Genomic DNA, 24,908 nt, shown 5'->3' with positions numbered 1-24,908 from the left:
AGGGTTCTGTACCACGTTCAGTAGATTGATGGTGGTCTTCTTCTGCTTGACACTGCTTTGGAAGCGGTTGATGAACTGTTCGCATAGCTCTGCGAACGAGCATATAGATCTCGGTCGTAGCCTGGAGAACCATGATGTGGCTGTTCCCTTGAGGGATGCAGGGAATGCTCGACAGGAGACCACGTTCGACCCACCATACAACGTCATCATGCCATTAAAGTAGTTGATGTGGTCATTAGGGTCAGTGGTACCACTGTAAAGTTCACAGGTGGGTAGTCGAAACCTGGAAGGTAGCGTGGCTGACATGATCTCTGTCGAGAATGGGTGTTGTCCAGGTATGGAATATGTCTCGCCTTTGGTTTGCTTCTTCAACCATTCCAACTTCTCATCCAGGTCGCGGAGTCTTCGATCGAGCTCCTCGTCCCATGTCTGTCCCTCACGCCTGGCCGGGTGTTCGCTGCGACCCCGTTCACGCTCTCTCCTGGATGTCCCCTCCCACCTTGAGTGTTGGCGGGATGGTGACTGGTCACGCCATGATGAACCCTGTCGTGATGGTGAGGGGCTTTCCTCTCTGTAGGTCCGGCTTCATCGTGGTATGTGACCTTCTTCAAGTCGTCCGTCGAATACAGACCTTCGGACCGATCTCTGTGGGCTAGACACCCTCGCCCTGGGTGTTGGCGTCCTCCCACGTTCTGACCGTGGCGAGAAGTCTCTTGTTCTCCTGGGATGCTGGGAAAGCTCCCCCCCTGCAGAGTGGGGGTTGCCTGTTGCACAAGTCTCTCTGATCTCACGCCCCTGGGAGATGATCTCCTAGGGTTCGGCTCTTGTCGAGGTACGAACTCCACCCTTGCTGATGGCGAAGTCCTTCGACGGTGAGACGTCGAACGCTGTGTCAAGCATTCTTGAAAGAGTTGTTGTTCATCGAGGATCTGTCGTTGCAGGTCGTTGATTTGACCCACAGTGGCTGGAGCATTGGGGTCAGGTATCACCTCCACCACCACATCGTCTGCCTCGTCATTGTTGGGCTCGTCGACCACAAACTGGTCATTAAGGGGGATCTCTTCCTCTAGAGGGACATGGTCCTGGTCATTGGCTCTGCGGTGAGAGCACTCTGGGGGTGGTGATCCATTCCTTGCTCTGTTGTTGGTGGTGGTAGTCTTCCTTCGTGCCATTGAATGAATATGGAAGCGAGCTAGTAGCTGTAATGGCTAGCGTCGTTCCCACAGACGGCACCAATCTGTTGCGTCAAGAAATCATCGAGCGATCCTGCGAGTGCCGTCACTTGCAAGTAGACCAAGGGGTCACTAGAGAGAACCTGTGTGGTTCCGGCCTGGGGCTCTCCGATGCCAAAGTTAGATCTCCTGAGCAAATAGATGAATAGTGATTATTCAATATGAGTTTTGATCCCCCTCTATGGGGTTGTGTACCTTGCCTTTTATAGTAGTGTATGGCGGTGTGGAGAGTCCCAGTTTGATGGCGATTGTGCCGTTGAGTGGATAGAGGCCCTGGGTAACGGGGCTCTATCCTAATTGGCCATCTCCCCGCGGGAGGGAGTGTCCTGGTGGTATCAAGATCCTTGTTGGATAGATACTCGCGTGTGGTGATAACGTTATTGGTGCTTGAATCCGTCTGGGTGATGTGACTTCTAAGCGGTGGCCTAGAGTCCTGGTGGTGACAAGAGTCTGTAGTGACACGATTGGGTCATAGACGAGTGGCCCCGGTGTCCGTGTACATCACGTCCGCGTCCACGATGCCGCGCCTGGGTGCAGGCCTGCCTGGGTGAGAGGCCGCGCCTGGGTGCAGGCCGCGCCTGGGTGAGGCCACGCCTGGGTGCAGGCCGTGCTTGGGTGAGGCTGTGCCTGGGTGAGGCCGCGCCTGGATGCAGGAGGATCCTGGGTGTAGGCCGCGCCTGGGTGAGGCCACGCCTGGGTGCAGGCCGCGCCTAGGTGAGGCCGCGCCTGGGTGAGGCCTCGCCTGGGTGCTGGCCGCGCCCAGGTGGGACCCCCGGTTCGTTCTCCTTGGTTCTGGAGCGGGTCTCCCTGTGACACGTGGCGGCCGCTGATTGGTCCGATGAATCTTGGATGTATCAAGTACCAAGATATACCATATATTGTATTATCACATGTGATAATACACTTGCAATATTCAGTTTCTATATTTTGTAAGATCACACAAGATCACATGTAATTCTGTATTTATACTCTACACTTATAGTAGAGATAATCAAGTGGAATAATATCACAATTCAATTCTCAACAACAACAATGGGTTGAGTAGGGGTGGGGGTTGGCTTATAAGGAGAGTGCTGGAGTTGCGGAGAAGGGAGTTGAGCAGCGGCAGTGAAGGGTGCTGGAGTTGCAGAGAAGGGCACTGGAGGCTACTGGGTACTGGAGTTGCGGACAAAATATGTGTGAGGACAGTAGCGGCGCCAGAGAAAGGAAGGGAGATGGTGGAGGATTGGAGATGGGAGGTTTTAAATGGTAAATTGAAATTACTTCGTTATGCTCAGTTTTGAGCTATTAACGCATGGGTTCATTAAAATTCAACATAAAAATGACAAAAAAGTATTTTTGACGATAATCCATGAGTCTATTATGATTTTTTTTTTTTAGGGAGGTGAGGGGAGGTGTTTCATTTATTTTAACTAAAAACAAGGTTAAAAAATGATACCAAACACATGAAAAAATAAAAAATTATCAAAAAATGATACCAAAAAGACCTTAAATGATCACTAAACATGTCTTATGAAAAATATATATTTTTTGGACATATTTTTTGGAAACAACCTTTGACGGTGTCTCATTTTTTTCTTAAAAATGGAAAGGAAGTTCATGGTTTTATTATAAATTTTTAATTGAGCATGACTCTAAAGTGTCCCGAAGTAACCCAATAGGTGAGTGTAACAAGTACTGGTAGATCTGGTAGGGAGTGTTGTCATCTTTAAGGCAAATACACATTACCTAGATTTAAGAAGAGTGATCAGTAGCACGACTCTACCCCACCATTTCCTCAAGATTTTTTTTTCTTATTTTTAAGTTTGTGATACCATGTATGGTATTCTTATCTGTACGTGTCTTATACAATTTGTCTAGGATACGGTACAGATAAGTTCTTCCTCTAATCTAGTATAAAAGATATTTTCAACATAACTAAGTCAATGTTTGGTATACATTATTGCAATGCATTTTAGGTCGATTTAACATTCTCGGATGATAAAAATAATTACTTTTATCATCCGGAAATGCAAAATCAATTTAAAATATATTCCAAGAATGCATACCAAACACAGACTAAATTTGACACTTGAGGCGCTCACACTCGTCAATTAATGGAGAAGAATTCTTTGTTTTTTTTTTGGGTAGGAATGGGGAAGAATTCAAGTCTCCTCTATTTACGCTTTGTTGGTTGCTCTCATTTCAAACTCCAAAGAGATCCCAATGTGTTCTTTTCCATGTTGGGCGGCTTATTTATGTTTTGTCAGCTTATTCCAAGATGATCTCTATTATGACTTTGTAGTTGTGAAGAAACAAGTGTCATCGATGCATCCGATCTTTCATACTCATAAGTAGGGATGTAAACGGATCGGATTTGGATCAGATACGAATCGGAAGTGATTGGATCCGGATATTTTCTGGCCAAATACGGATACCTCTAAATGGATTTGGATGTGGATCGGATTCGAATTTTGGACCATCCGTTTACATCTCTACCTTGTGGAATCCGGACCTTCCTCCCCCTAACAGATACAATTCACTCTCAATCCACATCTGTTAGATCATGATTCTCTTTTCATCATATTCTAGAACCTGTTGAATCTTCAAAAACCCTCAAAATCATTATTTACTTAATTTTTTTATTATTAAGTATTCAAATTTTTTTCGGGCGAATTTTTATAGGAGTATTCGGATTTTTTTTCCGGATATCTCTAAATGGATTCAGATTCGGATTTGGATTTCGATTATCCATTTCATCCGTACTCATAAGTGAAGGACTGGAACTTTTATAGCTAACCATATGGTTGAGAAAATGTTGATAAACCTTAACATATATAAGCCCTGGCCAAGATTTCCATGCATGCATGCATGTAGTGGTTTTAACTCCCACCAACACAACTCATTAACAAGCTAGAAAGGGATAACTCACTTGGAGTAGCATTCTCTGCTCATTGAATGTCCATGACCGCTAGCCACTGCCTTGCGTAGTTGGTAACGATGCTACTTATCGAAGCAGCTGCCGACTGATATGTCTCGTTCGAGACCCTCTGCCCCTTGACCTTCCACACTTCTCCCACCTCCCCAACTTGTAGGCCTATGGGCCCTTGATATACCCTCCAGGCCTCCACACTCTCCCCCCAACTTGTAGGCCGGCCCTCGATAGACCCTCGACACTCCCCTTCCCCAACAATCAAATTAGACCACACCAACTATCTATTATGGCGCTCGCAACTCCTTCCCATCGTTCGTGGTCACAATTTGATGGGCTTCGTTGATGGAACTGTTTTGTGAATTTCAAATTCTTGTACCCATTTTGAAGATTAAACCGCTCCAACATTTTTTTGATGTTTCGAATGAGATTATTTTCGATTTGCTTAGGGGAGTATTTATATGTTTTACTCGTCTAGTTGTGTAAGCAAGAAAACAAGTGAGATTTGAAGATTTTCGAATTAGGGTTTCTGGGTGAGAGTTCTTGTGTGACTTTTGGTGTTCTTAAGAGATCTCCATTATAATCTTCTTCCATTTTTATAGTGAATCATCTTCAGCTTTGCCAGTGGACGTAGCACATCAAATTGGTGTGTGAACCACATTAAATCTATGTGTCATCTTTGTTTGCTCTGTTTTGTTTGTTTGTGTTTCGTGGTATTTGTTTTAATAGGAATCAACCACTGTCATCCTAAACCATTATCTCCTCTATACTTCTACAAGAAGCTCCGCCGAGGTGACCTCCCCTTCCCTTGCAATTGACAATCCTATCTTCCTCTCTTGGCCCGAAGGGTGGGGGCCGATCTTGTCATCTCTATCTAAATATGGACAAAATTTGGTAGCTGTTTGGGTTGCAGCCATGTTCCTGCTACCCAATCATAGGCGCCAACTTGGAATCTCGAAGGGTATTTTGGAAAATTCAACCACCTAAGGAGATATTTGTGAGATTTGTTGCTGGGTGAAGAAAATTTTCCCCAATTGGTCTATGCTTATCTCGAAAAATTTGTTGCAGGAACTATTCTGCTATCTCGGGCTTGCAGCCAAAGAAATAGAATAATTCACTTCCTCTTTGAGTTCACAAATATCCTCCTGGGTCTTAGTTTTTTTTTAAAATACCTTTCAAGATTCCATTTCTTTGGCTGCGAGCTCGGATAGCAGCAAGATTTCGTCATTTTGAACCATTTAGCAACCAAGTGACGGATACCAAATGTAATATGAGATCCTTTGAGCCATACTATCTGAACATTTAAGTGTGTCACAAAGCCTTTCCGTGGGCCTCTAGAGCCTGCATGTGTGCACTGTGGCCAATGGGAGTGCGTACGCGAACATCGTCGTAAATTGAAAATTTTTGACTTTCCATTAGGGCAGTGCAATACTTTCATATATTTCTGTGTCACGCATAGAAACCATGTGGCCATGCCACGAGGTAGCATTCTTTTTGTAAAATTAAATCAATTAATACAAACTTTCAATTGAAATAGAAGGAGAGAGATTATTGTACTTTGCAACTTAGTATGCTGATGAAGAACAATAAGAAAAATAACCAACGATCTCCTCTTTACTCTGCCCTTGACAAATCAAGCTTAGAATGGATCTTTTGCAACCTCCTGTTCTTAACTAGTGAACACCCTTTTCTTGTGGGAGAAAAGAGAAGTGAAAAGCAACGTGACTGCAGGGATTCTACACTAGTACTTATAGTATTGTCCCAAAAGCGAAATTCACTTCCACAATGAGTTGGGTTGGCTCATCTCTATTTGAACCGAGTGACATGCTTGAACCAACCCATATATTTGACCACGTGCCAATTGAAGAATGAGCCGACGATTCATAGGCAGTGGCTTGGTTAAAGGAACCCACCGGAACCGTAGCGAAAGCAAGTCTTCATAGGGCAATTATCACTGCTTATGGACCCGAACCTGGGTGATCTATCCATGACCAGGATGAAGCTTGGGTAAAACTAAGTGGAGGTCCGAACCGACTGATAATCCCATCTTAAGACTGGGCCCAATAATTAATTAAGCCCATAATTAAACCTTGAAAATATTAAACACTTTTCCCTAAAATATTAGAATTAAAATGGGTCACACGTGTTTATTGGACGGTCAGAACGGCCGGTTAGGTTAATGTCGCTTTAGTTGATGTGTCATGATTCCTGATCTTCTAGACACATCATATGTATATTTTTTATTTTATTATGATTTTTTTTTAGACACAATACATGTTGATGAAATGCTAGCATGATTCGGTTCAGCTTGTTCTTCTGCTGGACTCCGCATGCAACCTTGGCGGTTATTTTTTGTAGTCCCTAAAAGTAACTTTACCTCGGGTAATTTTATCTGTCACTAAATATCTATTATTTTTATGGAAACGGGTTAATTCTCACAAAAACTTGCACCTTAAAGCGAGTTTGGTTCCTCTGCATGTATCAATAGGTTCGTACATGTGAGAGTCAATCACATTTTAATTTTGTTTTCATAAAAACCTCATCTCTATTTTTTTTTGTTAGAAAGAAAATCCATTAAGCAAGAAAACGGATTACATCAGGTTTCCTGTTCCATCTGGAATAGCGAAGCAAGGGTCAGAAATGGGTCAAACTATCCTATCCGAAATCCCACCTCTCCTTATAAATGATAAAAATAGAAAAGGTGGTTGGCTCTCACATATACATTCACCTAATATTGATGTGTGCAAATGATCCATGTTATTTAGAGCCACCAAATCATATTCTGTCCATGTCTTCTTTAGAGACAAGATTTCAAACATATTTCCCTTTTACCTTGCAAGTCCAACCAACACAGAATAGGGAAATGATCGCTCCAATTCAAGATCCCAAGCAACTCAAAGCCTTCACTGATCATTTCAAGAATAAGAGGGAGAAAAAATTACCTCTACTTGATGAGTAGGTTGTTGGGATTGTTGGGCTACGAGGATAGTAGGGTCGGAATGTCTGGATCCGACTCGTCTACTTTCAAAGCGGGCTGTACTTTCGTGTGCCCCACATTGACCCACATACAAGGCGGCGGAAAGTACCACCTTGTCCCTGCCCGAACGGGGGCAAGGCGATACTTTCCGCACGCCTTGTATGTGGGGCAATGTGGGGCGCACGAAAATACAACCCGTTTTGGAAGTAGAGAAGTCTCTTCCGGAATGTCTTCATCGAAGATTCAAAGCCTTTGGAAGATTGTTTTCATCGGAGATGAAAGGGTTTGTAGAGAATAAAACTCAACCCTAATTGATTTCACTTGCGATTTGGAGTTTTTTCAAAGAAGGGTAAAACAGTAAGTTTACCCTTCTTCAAAGATAGTTTAGCCATGTAGTAAAATCTAAGCGCTTACCTCATCACTTAACAAGGTTACAAGGATCAACTAACGGAGGGGGATCACTCTGCTCTAAATTTATAAGTGAGGGTAGGTATGTGTAATTTTTCCAAAACATGGGAGGTACTAGTAATTTACTCTCTTGAAAAATAAAAATATAACAATGACTAAGTGCGAGGAAAAAATTGGCTGTAATGACACATGTCAATGATTTAGTGGTGTTGGTGAGTTATTTCTTTCCCCTGTGGGGTGGAGGATCTAACGTCTGAACCCAAAGCCATTGTGTCGGCAATTTGGATCCTCTACTGCCGAGCTATCTGGCAGGACCGTGCTGCTCAGTCACACTGAGGCATGATCGCCTTATCTCCACTAAGACAAAGTGCTCGGATAAGGGTAAGACAGTCATTGCACCGTTCGTTATGTCTAGACAGCACGGTTCTACCGGGCAGCTCGGTAGTAGAGGATCTGGATCCTTGTGTGGGCTGCTTTCAATTCCTTGTCGCCTCTTATTGTAATTTGTAACCGACAAATTATCATAAAAGCTACTCTGTAATATATAGTAACAACCACAGGTCCATAGCCTTATTTTTCAACAAATAATAAAACCACGGTCTTTTTGAACTTTTTGGGTTGTTGATGATTTGGTGTCTGCTGCCTGAATTGCCATATGGCAGCTATAGGCTGCTATTAGTTTAATGAGAAACCATTCTTTGGGTGGGTTGCAGGGCCACGCTGCATGTGCCAACCAATGAGAGGGTGCGACAGCACAAATGGATGGCAGAATTTTCATCGCGCATGGGAGCATGGCTGTCAGTCCGTCACCCACTGTCCATGGGGGTGGTCCTTGCTTCCCAAGGGAAATTTTCCGTAGCTTAATTAATGGTGGGTCTGGTAGTACCATTTCCATTTTTTTTTGTTTTTTTGGATATTGGTAAACACCAAGGTTCGTAATTTCGGATCGGCCAATTTTGGCAAATCAGATTAGTATCGGTTGGGACTGAGCTGATCCACTTGTACAGACAAGGGTAAAAAAGTAAAAAACCAGAATTTTACAAATATTCAGGGGCAAATGCATCAGATTTGCCAGAGTTTGGGCAAACTCGATTTTTAAGGGATTTGGATCTTCTAGGCTTGCATGATAACACTCCTGGAACAAAACAAAAGAGAAAACCGCTTGTTAACATCGGTTCATTTTTTTGTTTCTAGAAATAAATTGGGACACAAAGTTGCTGAGAAATAGAAAAAAAGAAACTTCAATTTGAAACTTCCTAGAAGTAAAAGGAAGAAATAAGGGGGAGTTGCTCTTTAATGAGCGTATGCTTAATTTGATAGGCAAACCAATAATTTCATGTTTAAAATAAACATCACCATCAATGAAACTTCATCAATGAAACTTCAACCACCACCACCACCTCCACCACTAGTCCACCTCCACCTCCACCTCCACCTCCACCACTGCCACCACCATTGCTACCACCTCTGCCACCACCACCACTTCCTCCATCGCCACCACCTCCACCGCCACCACCACCTCCATCGCACCTCTACCACCATCACCACCACCACCACTACTACGTCCACCACTGCCACCACCACTGCCACCACCACCGCCACCGACACCACTACCTCCATCGTCACCTCTGCCGCCGCCACCACTACCACCACCACCAACACCACCATCAACGTCGCCACCACCTCCACTACTACTGCCACCTCTACCACCACCACCTCAATTGCCACCGATGCCACCTCGTCAACCCCCATCAAACTTTTTGGGTATTTAATGACATTTTTGAAATTTTATAGAAATTCTAGAAACAGAAATGATTGTACATAACAAATGCGTTTCTGTTTCTTTTCTGACCAAGAAATAGAAATTATTATGCGTTACCAAACAATTTTTGATATTGAAAACACACAAACCACACCCAGTACCCAAAAGGTAAACAGACTTGGAGGACTGTGGAATAGAGGATATACTAAACACACACCCGATGTGGGACTAAACCCACACAGATGCCATCTCCATCTTATAAATAGGTGGGAGCGAAATATATACTAGCACTAAGCACTTATCTCTTTGTTGGGAAGCCAAGCCAACGAGCAAAAATGGCTTCGAACCCAGGCCCCTTGACGAACTGGCCATGGCAAAAGCTTGGAAACTTCAAGGTAATACCACCTCACCCTTCTCCTTTCTATCTAATATCCCCTATTACAAATTAAAATTTATTCTTCTTTATTTTGTTGATCTAATGAGACTTTAATTTTTGTGTTTCAAGTACGTGGTGTTGTCACCTTTCATGGCACATAGTCTTTGTTCATTGGTGACCAAGGAAGAGCGAGAGAGGGACGTAATCTTGCTTTATATCTTCCCATTATTGGTGTGGAGGATGCTTCACAGCCAGCTATGGATAAGCTTTGCTCGTTTCCAAACTGCTAAAACCAAGCATAGGATTCTAGATAAGAACATCGAATTTGAACAAGTCGATAGAGAAAGAAACTGGTTCATATATCTTCTCATCTTATATTTTCTTTTTCGATCTGATCCTCTACTGTCGAGCTGACCGTGCTGCCTAGACACGGTGCTGCGCACAATGTCTGCCTTACCCTGCCCGAACACCTTACCTGAATGGGGATAAGACGATCATTGCGTGCAGCACCGTATCTGGGCAGCTCGACAGTAGAGGATCCAAATTGAGCTTCTTCCTCTCCCATTAACCTTTTTTGATGAGAAATTAATGACTTGCAGGGACGACCAGGTTATTCTAAATGGCATTATAGGCTACACTGCACTTCTTTATCGTCCCCAGACTACAATAGTGCCAATGTGGAGATGGGATGGCCTGGTTCTCACCATTCTTCTCCATGGGTCCAGTAGAGTTCCTCTATTATTGGTTTCACAGGGCATTACATCATCATTTCCTTTATTCTCGATACCATTCTCACCATCACTTGTCCATAGTTAAGGAGCCCATCACCTGTAACCACAGTTTCTTCTTCTGTAATTTTATCCAATTAAATAGAAAGAGAGAGAGAGAGACTATTAAACTTTCAACTTAAAACTAATTGGTTCGGAGTGGAGTATCATGTATTGACGGAGGCCCAACGTACTCGCTCTGATACCATATTAAGCTTCCGTCTTAAAATCAATTGGTTCAAAGTAGGGTGGCCTCTTGTGGCTCTTATACTTAAAAGTCTGAGCACCCACATCTGATGTAAGATTATCATCTTAACAGAGAGAGAGAGAGATGATTTTCTTAAAACCAATTGGTTCAAAATAGGGTGGCATCTTGTGGCTCTTATACTTGATAGTCAGAGCATCCGTAGCCGATGTGGGATTATTACTTGAATACTCCCCCTTATGTGGAGGCCTCTTTTGGATTCTATCTTTATGGGTGGAGTAAGGTCCATCATCGACGGAGACCTAACGTACTACTCTGATACCACATTAAGCTTCCAACTAAAAACTGATTGGTTCAAAGTGGGGTCACATCTTATGGCTCTTATATTTGATAGTCCCCAGAAAGAGAGATGATTTTCTTTGGATGAATCTAACCCACCTTTTTGTTGTTATTTTTTGTGCAAGGCAGCTGTAACTCATCCATTTGCAGAACTTCTGGTTTATTATCTACTCTTCTTTATCCCAATTCTGGCAATGTTGTGCACTGGAACTGCTTCTGTGGTTGCAATCGTGGGGTATACAACTTACATTGATTTCATGAATTATATGGGACACTGCAACTTCGAGCTCGTACCTAAGTGGGTCTTCGAAAACTTCACTTTTCTCAAGTACTTTATGTATACTCCATCGTAAGTATGAATAGCTCATAACTTTATTTCTATCTAACTCATATATTGACTATTACATTAGATCCATTACTTCCTTTCTAATTAAGTGCAAAAATGATAACCTCAACCATAAACCAATAAAAATTCTATAGGTGTAATTAAAAGTTGGGAAAAAGATCTCTACTTGGTGGTGTTTCCTACGTCCTCTCATAGGGCAATGTGAGATGACACCTCTGCCCCTTGGATAGATACCCAGGCGTGCTCACCCATTAGCCCAGACGCTTGTGTAAAGACCATGTAACCAAATAGAGATCTCTTGCCTGCCCCTTGTTTTATTATCAAAACATTTTTAAGATAAAGGTATAAAAGCGTTTTCAAAAAATAAGTTAGAAGTGAATAAAAATAAAACGGAAAACGAATGCTACTTGGTAGTGTGGCTCTTGCGCTTGGACACAGGAGCCTGTAAGGGTGTCAATGAGTAACTAGTAACCAAATACCGAATCCGGATCCTGACCGAATAACCTGAACTGATCCGAACCGAATTTAATATGGTTAAGTCATGGATCTGAATATGTCTTTATAATTCGGTTCGGGTCGGATCCGGATCTACCCACTAAACCGACATCTACCCACTAAACCGATCTAACCGAATCCAAACCGAATACCCGCCTTTAAAGTGAACTTAAAACCTAATAGTTTATTAGGTTTAAAAGATTCTAAGTTGACGGTTAAGTGGTTAACCCTTCAATTATCACAAGAACCGAATGGCATAATCGAATTTAAATTAGATATAGTAACCGAATGTAATAACCAGATAAGAACCAAATTGTAACTAGATCCAAACCGAAACGTTCAGGATCGGTTAGACTATTCAATTATAGAACCAATCCGAGACTTGGTTTGGATTTGGATCCCACTGCCACTGCTTGGAACCGAACCGGATCCAAACCGAATACCCGATTTTATATCCAATTGACACCCTTAAGAGCATGTGAAAGTACCACCTTACTCCCATTAAATAAAAAATGACATTTATGTTAATGTCCTTGCATATGCTCTTACTCCCCTGCGTTGGTGTAGGAGCTACACATCCAAACAACGATCTCTTTCCCAAAATAAAAGTTGAGAGTGACATAACATTAGTCATTATCAAACTTTGTCCTTGTCATGCACATTTTTCAAATATGCTTGTGAAATGACACTAGTTCTCTCCTTGGAAAAAATTTATGTATCATAACAAAGTGGAAAAAGAAAAGACTACAAATTATTCGACACCTCAATGAGTATAAGAAAATCCCAAAAATATAAGACGGAGATGGAGACCGTTTTGGGATTCTCTCTTTCCCTTTTATGTTCCCATAATTATTTCACCTTGTGATCCAACTCCTAGAATAGTGAACGTCATCATCATAAACTCCTACACCTCGATCATTTTATGTGGCTGGTATGGGATTTTCTGTTCCTCTCTATTCCTCTCTGTTCCTCTTTTATGTTCCCATAATTATTTCACCTTGAGGTCCAACTCCTAGAATAGTGAATTCCATCATCATAGACTCCCATGCCTAGCCTCATTGCATGTGGCTGGTTTGGGATTCTCTGTTCCTCTTTTATGTTCTCATAATAATTTCACCCTGTGATCCAACTCCTAGAATAGTGAAGATCATCATCATAAGTTCCCACTCCCTATTATATGCGGCTGAAATTACTTTTCCCAATCCAAGATCACAATGGTGAGGAGAAATCATGAAGAGAAACTAGTCCAGTTCCGCTGCATGTACGTGCAATATTGGAGGACACATGTTCCTTTTTGCTCCCCATAACACCCTTTTTGTGCCCTAAAAAGTTGTGAATGGGACATCTGTCTGTCATACACTATTGTATGAGCTTTGTTCAGGTATGCGCATGCAGCGGATCCGTTCTCAAGATAAACTAGATCAAAAGAGGGGAAAAAGATCACTACTATGCTGCGTGGATCAAGCTTGCATGCCCAGACACAGGAAGGGCAAACTGATCGATCTGCCCCCTGTGAATTGCAAAATCCCACCCCTATTGGATGACCCTATGCACTCTTATTGACTTCTGTGCTAGCGCAGGGGCCATGTAGGCAACAATCTTTGCCTTCCCCCCAAAAAAAAAAATAAAAGGAAAGAGAACGCCACCCGATCGTGCAGCACACGCCGTCTTGTGCCTTGACACAAGGGCGCACGAAATGATCGCCGAACCCCCTGGAACCCCAGAAATGACAAGGGGTGCAACAGTCGCCCTTGTATCAGGGTGCAAGGGCGGCATGCCTAGCATAACTGTGTGGCATTCTTTCTGCCAAAAAATATAATAAAATAAAAACAATGATATTTTTTTTTTGTAGGAAAAAAAAAAATTTTTGATATCAGAGATACCATTGGGTGCAATGCAATTGTAAAGGTCTGCTACCCAACCCTCCTACAATTGCTCAAAATGGAATATTGGATAATTGACCCTACTCCATAAAACTCACTCCCTATACAAACCATTACCTTCTTTGAGAGAAATGCAACAACATCCAACCGTCAATAGCATTGGAAAATTCATCATATATCAACCATATATAGATGTGCCAGATCCATGTGCTCAACAAACTTAATTTTAATATCCATAAAGTTGCCGATTCCAATTAACGATGTTGGTCTAGTATGAGAAACACATGAAGCCTTGTCCCAAACTTCTTTATTACTTGATTTATTCATAGACCACCCTTATCAATTACTGTATTCTTATCAAGTGAACCTAGCTAGAAAGTTTTCCTTCTAGGAGAGGTTTTTCTCAATGGCTTTCCTAGAGGACCTTTTTAGGCTGTTCAAATACTTGTCACGTGGTAGCTCAATTGGGATCCAACATTTATGGGTAATTAGACCCCAAACTCCTTGCGCACACGTTGATTAGTTTAGCCCAAATAGAATTGATCAAGTGGTAAAATAAAGCTTTGAAAATTTGAATATACGAGGGTTTTGACTGATTGTAGCCCAGATCTTCAAATCGAATCCAGCTATCCCTTGGGGTTTGCTATTTTCTTTTATTTTTATTTTTTTTGACTAAGAATCAGTAAATTTTAATTAAAAAGGAAAAATTACAAGTATTTAACATCCAGACATTCCCGGACAATTACAAGGAATTTCAAAAGATAGGGAAAAAAAAAGTCCTACAGAAAAGACCCTCAAAAGGGATCATCTCAATCTAAACAGAAAGAAAGAGGAGGGGGCTTGGGGGGTTTAGTCATCTCGCAAAAAGTCCTTAGAAGTTGAATTTAGTCTCTCTTTCTATGAGATTGGCAATTGATCAGAAGAGCTAAACTCCTCAATCTAAACAGTTATTTTTTTTTTTAATGTAGCCATACAGGTTCCATTCTCTTCATCATACGAAATTCCGTACAAACTACTCTCTCTTCATGCCTCTCTATGATTACATATATGGAACCATGGATAAGTCCACAGACAATTTGTACAAAACTTCACTCAATGGAAGGAAACAGACTCCAGATGTGATTCACCTGACTCACCCAACAACACTACAGTCCTTCTACCATCTACCACCAGCCATTGCTTCTCTAGCATCAAAGCCATACTCTCCCAAATGGTATCTGTGGATGTTGTGGCCAATTCCATATGGATTCTTGTTCTTCACTTGGGTCTTTGGTTCCACCTTTACTGTGGAGAGGAATGTGTTTGATAAACTCAAGATGCAAACATGGGTAATTCCGAGATATAGTTTTCACGTAAGACCTCAAATCCTCTAACCTTCTTGTTTGGTTGTTGCTGCTTTTGCTACCATAATTTCCAAATGATAGTATGACCTTTGTGTTGCAGTATTTCTCATCAAGGGATAGAGATGCCATCAATGGCTTGATTGAGAAAGCTATTTGGGAGGCTGAGAGTGAAGGTGTTAAGGTGATGAGTTTAGGTCTTCTAAATCAGGTAAGTGATACTCATGTACATTATAGTATAGGCTTCAAACTATTGGTTTCTAAAATTGTAATGTAGAGTTTCAACCAATATATGCCTAAATAAGGTTAAATAGATTACTCTCCTCTTCTTTAGTAGGAATGGGGTTTATGCTTATATTTGATTCTAGCATCCAACTGTTAAGCTTCCATCTTAAAAAACCAATTGGTTCAAAGTGGGGTGGCGTCTTGTGGCTCTTATACTTGATAGTATGAGCACAAACAGCCAATGTTGGATTACCTCAATACTTGACCTTATGTGCAGGCCTTCTGGGCTCTGTCTTCGTGGTTGGTGCAGGGCCCATCAATGACGGAGGCCCAACCTATCTGCTCCAATACCATATTAAGCTCCCATCTTAAAACCAATTGGTTCAAAGTGGGGTGGCCTCTTGTGGATCTTATACTTGATAGTTGGAGCACAGAAGCCGATGTGGGATTACCTCAATACTAACAAATACCTGGTGATAAACCGGGAGAGGAATTTAATGGAAATGGTGAGCTTTATCTCCGGAAACACCCAAAGCTTAAGATTCGAATCGTAGATGGAAGCAGCTTAGGTGTTGCTGTTATACTTCATAGCATCCCACAAGGAGCAAAACAAGTGCTGCTAATAGGAAACCTCTCTAAAGTTGCTTGTGCTGTTTCCAAAGATTTATGCCAAAGAGGCATTCAGGTAACCCAAATTTTTTTTTTTGGCTCTCTTTTTTGCTTTCATCTCACTTGTCAAAAGCAGATCCCTCAAATTGATTTTCAAATTTATTTACAATGCTGGGTTTTCTCTAACAATACTAGAGTGTAGCAGGTAGCTGTGGCATGCAAGAATGATTTTGATAAGCTTAAGTTAAGACTCCCTACAGAGTTGTGGAGTAACTTGATCTTCCCTACCAGTCACACACACAAGGTGAGAGGAAGAAAACTATAAGAAAATAATCATTCAAAAGAACTATTATTAAGCTTTCATCTTAAAACCAATTGGTTCAAAGTGGGGTGGCCTCTTGTGCCTCTTAAATTGGATAGTCAGAGTACCTATAGCCGATGTAGGATTATTATCTCAATACTCCCCCTTACATGCAGGCCTGCTAGGGCTCTGTCTTCGTGGGTTGAGTAGGGCTCATCATCGACGGAGACCCAACGGACCTGCTGTGATACCATATTAAGCTTCCATCTTAGAACCAATTGGTTCAAAGTGGGGTTGCCTCTTGTGGCTCTTATACTTGATAGTCGGAGCACCCATAGCCGATGTGGGATTCTTACCTCAATAACTATGATCTCTGTATTTCAATTGAGAAAAAAACTATTAATTAATAGTGATTATTGGATGAAAGAACAACTTAATAATGATGTAGGTATGGCTGGTGGGAGATGGAGGAGTAGAGAGAGATGAGGCACAAAGAAGAGCACCAGAAGGGACCCATTTCATTCAATGCTCATAGTTTCCTCCAGCAAAGGCTCGCAAGGATTGTATTTAGTATAGTACTCCAGCTATGGTCATACCCAAGGCTCTCCAAACTGTATACTCTTACGAGGTAATTACTTTTCACCTTTCAACTAGTTGGTTTGGTTAGATTTCTCACTTGTAGTGAAAGATAACTGATTCTATTTTACAGAATTGGTTGCCAAGGAGAGTGATGAGTGCGTGGCGTGTAGCTGCAATTGTACATGCCTTGGAAGGATGGGATGAACACGAGTGTGGGGACTTCATGTTTGATGTAGAGAAAGTCTGGCTTGCTAGCCTTCGCCATGGATTTCCTCCCATGGTCACCCCTTGATCTAGTAAATATAGAATATATAACAATAAAGAGAGTTAACTACTAAATAAAAGCAGTCCAAACCGGTAGACTTGGCTCAGACTATTGGAGTAGTTCATGGATATTTTCTTTTCTTATGTTTTTTCCTGGCTATGTGTTGATTGAATGGTGACATAGAGTGAAGTGATGGATGTTAAGGTGTGTAAAGATAGCAAAATGGAAATAGCTAAGGTCTGTAAAGAGATTACTAGAGAGACTTTGAAAAGTGGTGAGGAAAACAAAAAACAAAAAAAGACTTTTTTTTGGTAGAAACATCCCAAAAAAAAACTGTCAATCACTTTATTAGAAAGAAAAAAATATAATTACAATTCGGTTCTCCTCCGGTGGTGGTGGGAGTTAGAGGATCCAGCCTAGCAAAACAAGGGATGTTTGGATCATTTCACAGGGGGCCCACCTATGAAATGACTCAAACACCCCTTGTTTTACTGGGGCTAGATTCTCTAGCTCCCGCCACGGATGGAGGAAAACCAAGTCCCAATTTAATGGGTTGTAGCTCCTCCTCCCAAACAAGGACATGACCCAAGAGCGGGGGAGAAACACTAAGGAAAATGAAAGAAAACAAAGGTGAAATCACAAAGAACCAACTAAGAATTGAAGGCACCTAAACTTGTGTCGAGGTTGTTATACCCGTACCCCGGGATATAATTAAATATCATTTCTTCTCGTGACGTGTAGATACCGCTGCCATGTATGCTGGTGACCTGTTCTCCATGATGGTCAAACCTAGCTACAAAATCGTTGACCACAGCACGGGTTTGCCTGTGGAGGAAAGATTCCTCAACCGCCAGTGGGGAAAGTTCGTTGACGGCGACTTCGTCGACTACCCTCCAAGTACCAGCCCGGGAAGCGAGGAGTTCAGGAGAGAGCATCCTGGACCGTCACCTCAGTTGGATAATTCGTTCGGTGATGAGCTTAGCATTGCCGTGGCGAAGCTGTTCGGGGTCATGGGTAATAAACCATGACAGGGGGAAAAGTAAGTTCTAGCCTCAAGACTTATTAATTATTCTTCCCTTGGTAACCTCGAAGTGCGGGTCCGGGCTTGAACCGCTCGAGCTATTTCATGAGAGAAGGGAATAATTTAAGTTCGGGTAACGCGTACCTTTAGGAAGTACATTGGGGACTTATACCCATCTCTTATGAACCCATCTAAGAATGGGCTTTTCCCTAATTAAGGTTGTGGGCAGGCCCATTTAACCTATTGACCCAATGATGGGTTATTCCATCCACTTACCCACATAGGGCTAATGGGTTGACCCATTAGGCCTCATGACCCATTTGTCTAGAGGTACCCAAATACCCATTTATTATAAATGAGTCCATGAGGGAGAGAGAGAACATTACTTCTCCTTCATCATTCTCTTCTACCCTAAATCGTGGAGGAGAGAAAGAGGAGAGAAAGAGGAGAGAAAGAGGAGAGAAAGAGGAAGAGGAAGGTGAAGAGGCTTGGAGGAAGGTGGAGACCCCATCTCTTGGGCCATAAATCGTGGAGCTCTCTCATCTTGGGGGTAGGTAAGCTATTGAAGCTTCTTCCTTCTTCTATTTTGGATTTTAAAAGGGGTTGGGTAATGGGAGAGATTGACCTAGATCTCTCTTGGAACCTAGGGAGTCGATGGAGCATTAAAGCCCAAGCTATGGTGGAGTTATTTCACTCCATTATGAGCTCTAATGTAAGGGTTCTCATTGCCATTTGAGAGATTTAAGGTTGGACCCTAATGAGCTTAGGATGGAGTTTCCTAGAAGTTCTTGTGCTTTAAAACCACTTGAAAATGGGGTCCTTGGAGGGGAATCCTTCGGATTTTGGACCTGAAGGTGTGAGGGTTTACATGTGGTTTCAGACCTGCAAGAAATCACCGTAAAATTACCTTCCCGAGAAGGCCACTGTGAAGGTCGGATTTACACTCGATTTCAGTTTTCTGAAACCACATCTGCATCCGACCTTGACTAAAATTGTCCTGAGCCCCTGTGAAGGTCGGATTTACACTCGGTTTCAGTTTTCTGAAACCACATCTGCATCCGACCTTGACTAAAATTGTCCTGAGCCCTCGTGAAGCTCGGATTTACACTCGTTTCAGCTTTTCAAACCACATCCGCATCCGACCTTGACTAAAGCTGTCCCGAACCCCCGGTTTCCTAGGATTTACATGTGGTTGCAGAATTTGGGCATGAAACCACTCCTGCAACCACTTTGTTCCTGAAACCTTATACTTAAGTGATTATGGGAGACCTTTTGGGGATCCTTTTCCTTCGCTCGTTTAACCTTATTTCACTCTTTGTTTAGGTTAATATATTCATCTTGTGGCTTATTGCTTGATCGAGGCGACAACTGATAATCTTGGTGCTTGGCGTATACGTTGTGAGTGGGTTTGGTTGTTTGGGCTTGTTATTATTATTGCACTATATATTATGTACTCATTATAATTAATAAGCATGTTTGTGCATATTGCATAATTTTATATCTATTTGTTATAATGTTGATTGGTAATGTTGTACCTTGATGGGTCTCGGTGCGGTGGGTACCGTGCGAACCCGAACACTATATACATTTATGAAGAAATTATGTTGAATGTCATGTTGAATCGTATGCGCCGTGCCGTCTGTGTAACCGGCACTAAACCGGATGAAAAGTTGATGCGCCCGGATTACCTCTCGGGACGATAGGACTTGCATGTAGTATATTGTGGCTAGGATTTCACACCCTTATGCTACGACCCTTACCAACAGGGGTTTAGGTGTTGGGTGATCGACACCGGATTCCGTGGAGGTGGGAGAGGCCACCATGGTAGTATTGGTTATCGGGTCCGCCACCGAGTGGTCTTGGAGGCTTCGATCGGCGTAGGTCCCACATGACAATTGAGGTTTCATTGTGGCAATAAGTTAAGTGACCCACGTGTCTCCCGAGTTGTCACAAGAGCATATGCCATTGACTTAGTTGTTTGTTAGGTGGAAAATGGACTTAACATGTGCATGCATCATTGGACTATGTGAATTGCGTGTTTGTGCATCCCCATCCCCTCACTGGCTCAGTGGAGCTAACCCCCTCGTGCGCACACTTTTTAGATTATGATGCAGGTGACGGATATCTCGCGGGACTTGGAGTGCAGCCCTCGGGGTACGATGAGATTGGTGAGGAGGAACCGGAGGCCGTGTTTGAGGAACATGGGGACGGGTGTCCTTGCGATGATTGTGCCTACGGGCCTTGAGGATATTCGGGACTCGATCCCTTTTTGATTTACTTTTGAGGCTAAGGCCTATGTTGAAATACTTACTGTTATACCATTTTTGATAGTTATTAGATGGTCATTGGAAATGTAACTAATTACTGTATTTATCATCTAGCCTTTGAACATCTTGTAACTATTCAATTTATACGCTTCCGCAATACTACTGATCATTGGAATGTAATATTCCTCTTTTTCTGCATTCTAATATTATATTGTGTTAATATTAGTTATGACTGTGCGTTGGGACACTGTGTCAGTGATCCGGGCGATTTAGTAGGATGACACGCGTCGTCCTAGTCACCCTTTATATGATATTATATTCCTTGTCTGGAATAGGGGCGTGACAGCGTGGTATCAGTGCGAGATGCTCTGCACCAGCCACAGTCTAGCGGATTTGTGATTTACTCTCCACAATAGGTTGCTAAGTTAAAAGCTTCCAACACTGCATAATTGGAATGTGTGTGAATGCTAGGGAGAAGACTAGTTTAGGGTGAAAGCCGAAGACAATAGCAAATGATAGGCACAACAGTGGAAGGAAAGACATGTGTATATATTTATAGATATATTCCTTCGTTTCATGTGAATACATTTTCCATAAGCCAAATGAGTGATTACAAAAATTCAGCTGAATCAGAAACTTCAAATTCTTACAACCAAGAAAAAGAAAAAAAAAAATTTACTACATGGTAAGACAAATAGCTAGGAGTCCATAGAGAGCATGGTGGGAATGGACAGGAGGTCTACTGCTCCATCTCATCATCACTACTGGGCTCATCCTCTCGTGCCCTCATCATGGAGGTAGGAGTGCAAGTCCTCCATCTCGCCGCTCAAGCTCTCCATGCGTCCTGTCTCGATGCATCGAGCCTAGTGTTCACTCCTTCAAACCCCCGAGCCATGCCGGTGCTCATCCGCCCAAAGTCGCAAGAATCCTATCGATGTCCGACCCACTAGGAGCAAGGTGATGAAGAGGCCGCATGCACAGCCGGCTGAGGAGGAGGCTCATGTACCTGAGGCTCAGGCCCGTGGCCCTCTGCTGGGACCAATGGCTCCCCATCACTATATGCATCCATCACAATTCGCATCCTCGCCACTGCATTACGATCTAGAGGTGGATCTTCAGTTAAGTCTTGATCCTCCTCACTCAAGTCAACTCCAAAATGCTGGAAAATAGTGGTGAGCAACCTCCCATAGGGTAAATCTAAGTTCTTCCTGGGATTTCGCCCCGTATGATCCATGGTCCGCATGATAATGTAGGGCAGGCAGATGGGAATGCCTTTGTAGAGGTGATAGGCCACATAGCCTACGAAGATGGAAGGCATGGTGCGGTGACCTGCTATAGGCACGATGTTGTGCTGCACAATCCGGCTCAATATCCTGGGAGAATTAGCAAAAGAAGTCTCAGGCACTTTCTTCTCGAATGCCCCACGTGTAAGCTCCCTGTATAATTCCCTGTATGCCTCTCTCCTGAGAAAGGAGTAGGGATTCTTCCATGGTGCGCAGTAGGTCTTCTCTCCCCAAATAGCTACATTGAGGATGCCTGCCAACTGTGCCCCTGTGAAGGAAATGGTGACTCCCTTGACATAAGAGATGATCCGGTAATCTCGCGTGCCTAGGTTCTCGGTGTGCAGGTTGGCGTAGAAGTGACGAATGAGCTTGGGATAGAATGGCTCTGGAAGGTTGAGGAGGTTGGACCACCCCAAGAGCTTCAAATCTCGGCCCTACTTTGTAGGCCTTGAGGTCTTCCAAGACCACATCTCTCCCCTCCAAGATACTCTTAAAGCGGAAGTAGTCTTGGTACGTTTCTTGTTTTTCTAGGTCTTGAAACCATAGTGCATCCAAGGCAGCTGGGGCAGCTTGTTCGGCCCGTGCACGCCTTGTTCTAGGAGCCATTTACTTCCCTAACCTGCAACCAAGGAAGGCCAAGGATATAGAAACATATTAAGTCAATGCTTGGATATTAAGGCCTAAGCAGATATACAATGAAAAGAGACAAGGAATTAGAACCTAGACCTTGATTCCTACAACAGATTAACCAAATTGCAGCAGGAAATGTACTAGGACAACTTTGTTGTGAATGGTCTAAGGAGTTAGGGAAAAGGGGAATGCATGGCCAACATGTAGATGCAATCATAGAGGATAAATGTACATGGCCACATTATGCTTGGAGAGCATTATATTATGCAAGCAATTAGTTCAAATAAAGTTGGACTGATTTGATAAGAAATATACTAAGAGGTCCAATGAGGAAATTTTCAGATTTGTGTTTGGAAGTTGAAAGGCATAATACACAATGTAAGTACATGGCCATATTATACCTAGAACATGAAGTTTTATACCAAATACCTAGTTCAAGCAATATATGGAGCTAACTTGTGGTAAATCATGCTTAGAACTTCAAAGAAAGGAAAATTCAGATATGGTACATGGATTTTAACTCATAGGAACAATTATTCATAGCCATGTTATGCTTGGGATTAAGCCCTCTTATGAAATGATAAATGCAAGCAAACAAGGGGTGCATTCGATCATGAGGCATGCTTGAAACTCTAAAAGAAAAAAAAAAAAATTCAGATGTGGTTCTTGGAGTTCAAATTGCAAGAAGTAAATAGGTAATGGCTTGAGACAACCCCAAATTACATACACCAAGCCTACCTACCAAAACCGAACTTGATTTGGGCAAAAAAAAAAAAAAAAAAAAAAAGGAAATAGAATTTTCGGTTAGGGTTTTGGGATTTCTCCAAAATCCAACCCAAACCCATGGTGATGGTGCAAAATTGGGGTAAATGCCTCAACTAGGTTGCATATGATGGGAAACGAAGGAGGGATGGACAAAAATCCATCTATATAGCTAGGAGAAAACAAAAAAAAAACTCAAACCTAGTAAACCCGAAATGGGTTTTGGGGTTTCTCCATAAGAGAAGTCGAAGGGAGAAAGAGATAGATCGATAGAGAGGGAAGAGGTCATACCTGAACTCGATCGAATTCTGTGGAGGTGGGTTGGAGTGCCAAAAATCCACCTAGAAGGGAAATGGAGCAAGAACGAGTGCGGTTTTGGGTTCTCCAGAGCGTAGGGTGTGTTTAGAAATAGGAATTTGGGTTTTGAGAAAGAGTTTCGAGTTAGAAATTCTATTTTTGGGCCATGCGGTTTTACACTCGGGTGCAAAACTTTGAAACCGATCGTGAATCCGCGGTTTCCTGAGACCAAACTTTGGTCCCGTGAATCTCGGATTTACACTCGGATGCAGCCTAGTGAAACCGCACGTAAATCCGACTCGGCCAAAAAGGGTTTTTTGACCCTGTTTTGCTTAACCAACTTGTTTCTAATGCTTATTACCCTCATTATTGCTTCCCTTACCCCTCGTGTAACTCTGTGTTTACCTTTGTAAATCGATTTTTGATTGGTTTGCTTAATATTGCTATTGTGCCTATAACGTAGGTGTTGATCGTAACCAGGTGTGAACCATGGTTAATACACGTCAAATGCCAACCGTTCTCTCGCTAGGGAAGAAGCCGGTGAGGCTTCAAATACGGTTCTACCGTAGCACCGCCGCTTAGGTAATAATGCGGATGTCGCCGCGTTGTTAAGCAATAGGTTGCAATCCATGGAACGAGAGCATAGGGAGGCGCAACAAGAGCAGCGCCAATTTATGCAAAACATGACTGCTATGTTCCAAGACTTTGTTAGGGAAAGGCAGCCAGTGCCTCCTCCTGTGCAAGTCAATCCTCCCCCACCTGCCCCTGTGGGTTCTCCTGACCTAGTGTTCCTCCGGCTCAAGCTACTGCGGAATTCCTTTGACACAAGAGGTGCCAGCACCTACTCTACCTCCCACTTCGGTGGCTCCTCCACCCAAGCGGTGGCTCCGGCTTGGGTGGATGCGCTAGGTTATCGGAAAGATTTGAAACATCGTCCTCCAACCTTCTACAAGATGGCCCATGATTCCTTTTTCCCGGCAACATTTATAAGGGATCTTGAAAGATCTTTGAAGTGATACGTGCAATGACACGGACAAGATCCGGTGTGCTACCTACCGCTCGGGTGATTCGATGCGTGGTGGCTCTCCTCTAAAGACCATTTTTGGGCAACTCACCCGAGAGGCAACTTGGGCTCAATTCAAGGAAGTCTTCTTCAAAAATTTCTTCCCTCAGAACTTCCGTGATAGGAAGGAGTCTGAGTTTATGAGCTTCTTTCAAGGATCCAAATCGGTCCTTGAGTACCAGCAAGCTTTTGAGGAGCTGTTTTACTTCGCCCCGGTACACATGAAGGCCGAGAATGTGAATGCTAGGAAGCTTGAGAAGGGGCTTAGACCTAGCATTAGTATTTTTGTGGTGCTACACAAGTACCCTACTTATGCTGAGACGGTCCAGGCCGCTAAGGTGATTGAGGACCAGCAGAGAGAGAATTACAGGGCCATTCAGGCTGGTAAAAGGCCCATGACCTCTCATGAACCTAGGGGATCCACAAAATTCCAAAAGAGAGGATCCTACACTCTCTTTTCGGTCCCGATCCGGAGGTCGAGATGCGGTGCAAGCGCCCGAGGCCTACATCAACTCCTCACTATGGTTCCCAGACTCTTATATGTTACAATTGCAAGGAGTCCGGG

The 24,908-nt window shown here is 42.9% G+C and overlaps 1 protein-coding gene and 1 pseudogene across 1 annotated transcript in view; both read left to right on the top strand.

Annotated features, from left to right (window-relative positions):
• The window catches only part of LOC122658661 (very-long-chain aldehyde decarbonylase GL1-4-like), a 126,557-nt gene extending 101,971 nt beyond the window's left edge, over positions 1–24,586 (top strand). The window contains exons 10-11 of the mRNA XM_043853715.1: positions 16,886–17,055; positions 24,571–24,586. Of these exons, the coding sequence (XP_043709650.1) occupies positions 16,886–17,047 (162 nt within the window). The 3' untranslated portion in view covers positions 17,048–17,055; positions 24,571–24,586. The remainder of the gene's footprint in view (positions 1–16,885; positions 17,056–24,570) is intronic.
• On the top strand, positions 9,601–17,007 carry LOC122658700 (annotated as a pseudogene).
• Positions 24,587–24,908: the final 322 nt, after the last annotated feature.

The sequence above is a fragment of the Telopea speciosissima genome, chromosome 1 (assembly GCF_018873765.1).
Source record: "Telopea speciosissima isolate NSW1024214 ecotype Mountain lineage chromosome 1, Tspe_v1, whole genome shotgun sequence".
Lineage (NCBI taxonomy): Eukaryota > Viridiplantae > Streptophyta > Magnoliopsida > Proteales > Proteaceae > Telopea > Telopea speciosissima.
The sequence above is the reverse complement of the archived record's forward strand: the minus strand, read 5'-3'. Positions and strand labels throughout refer to the sequence as shown.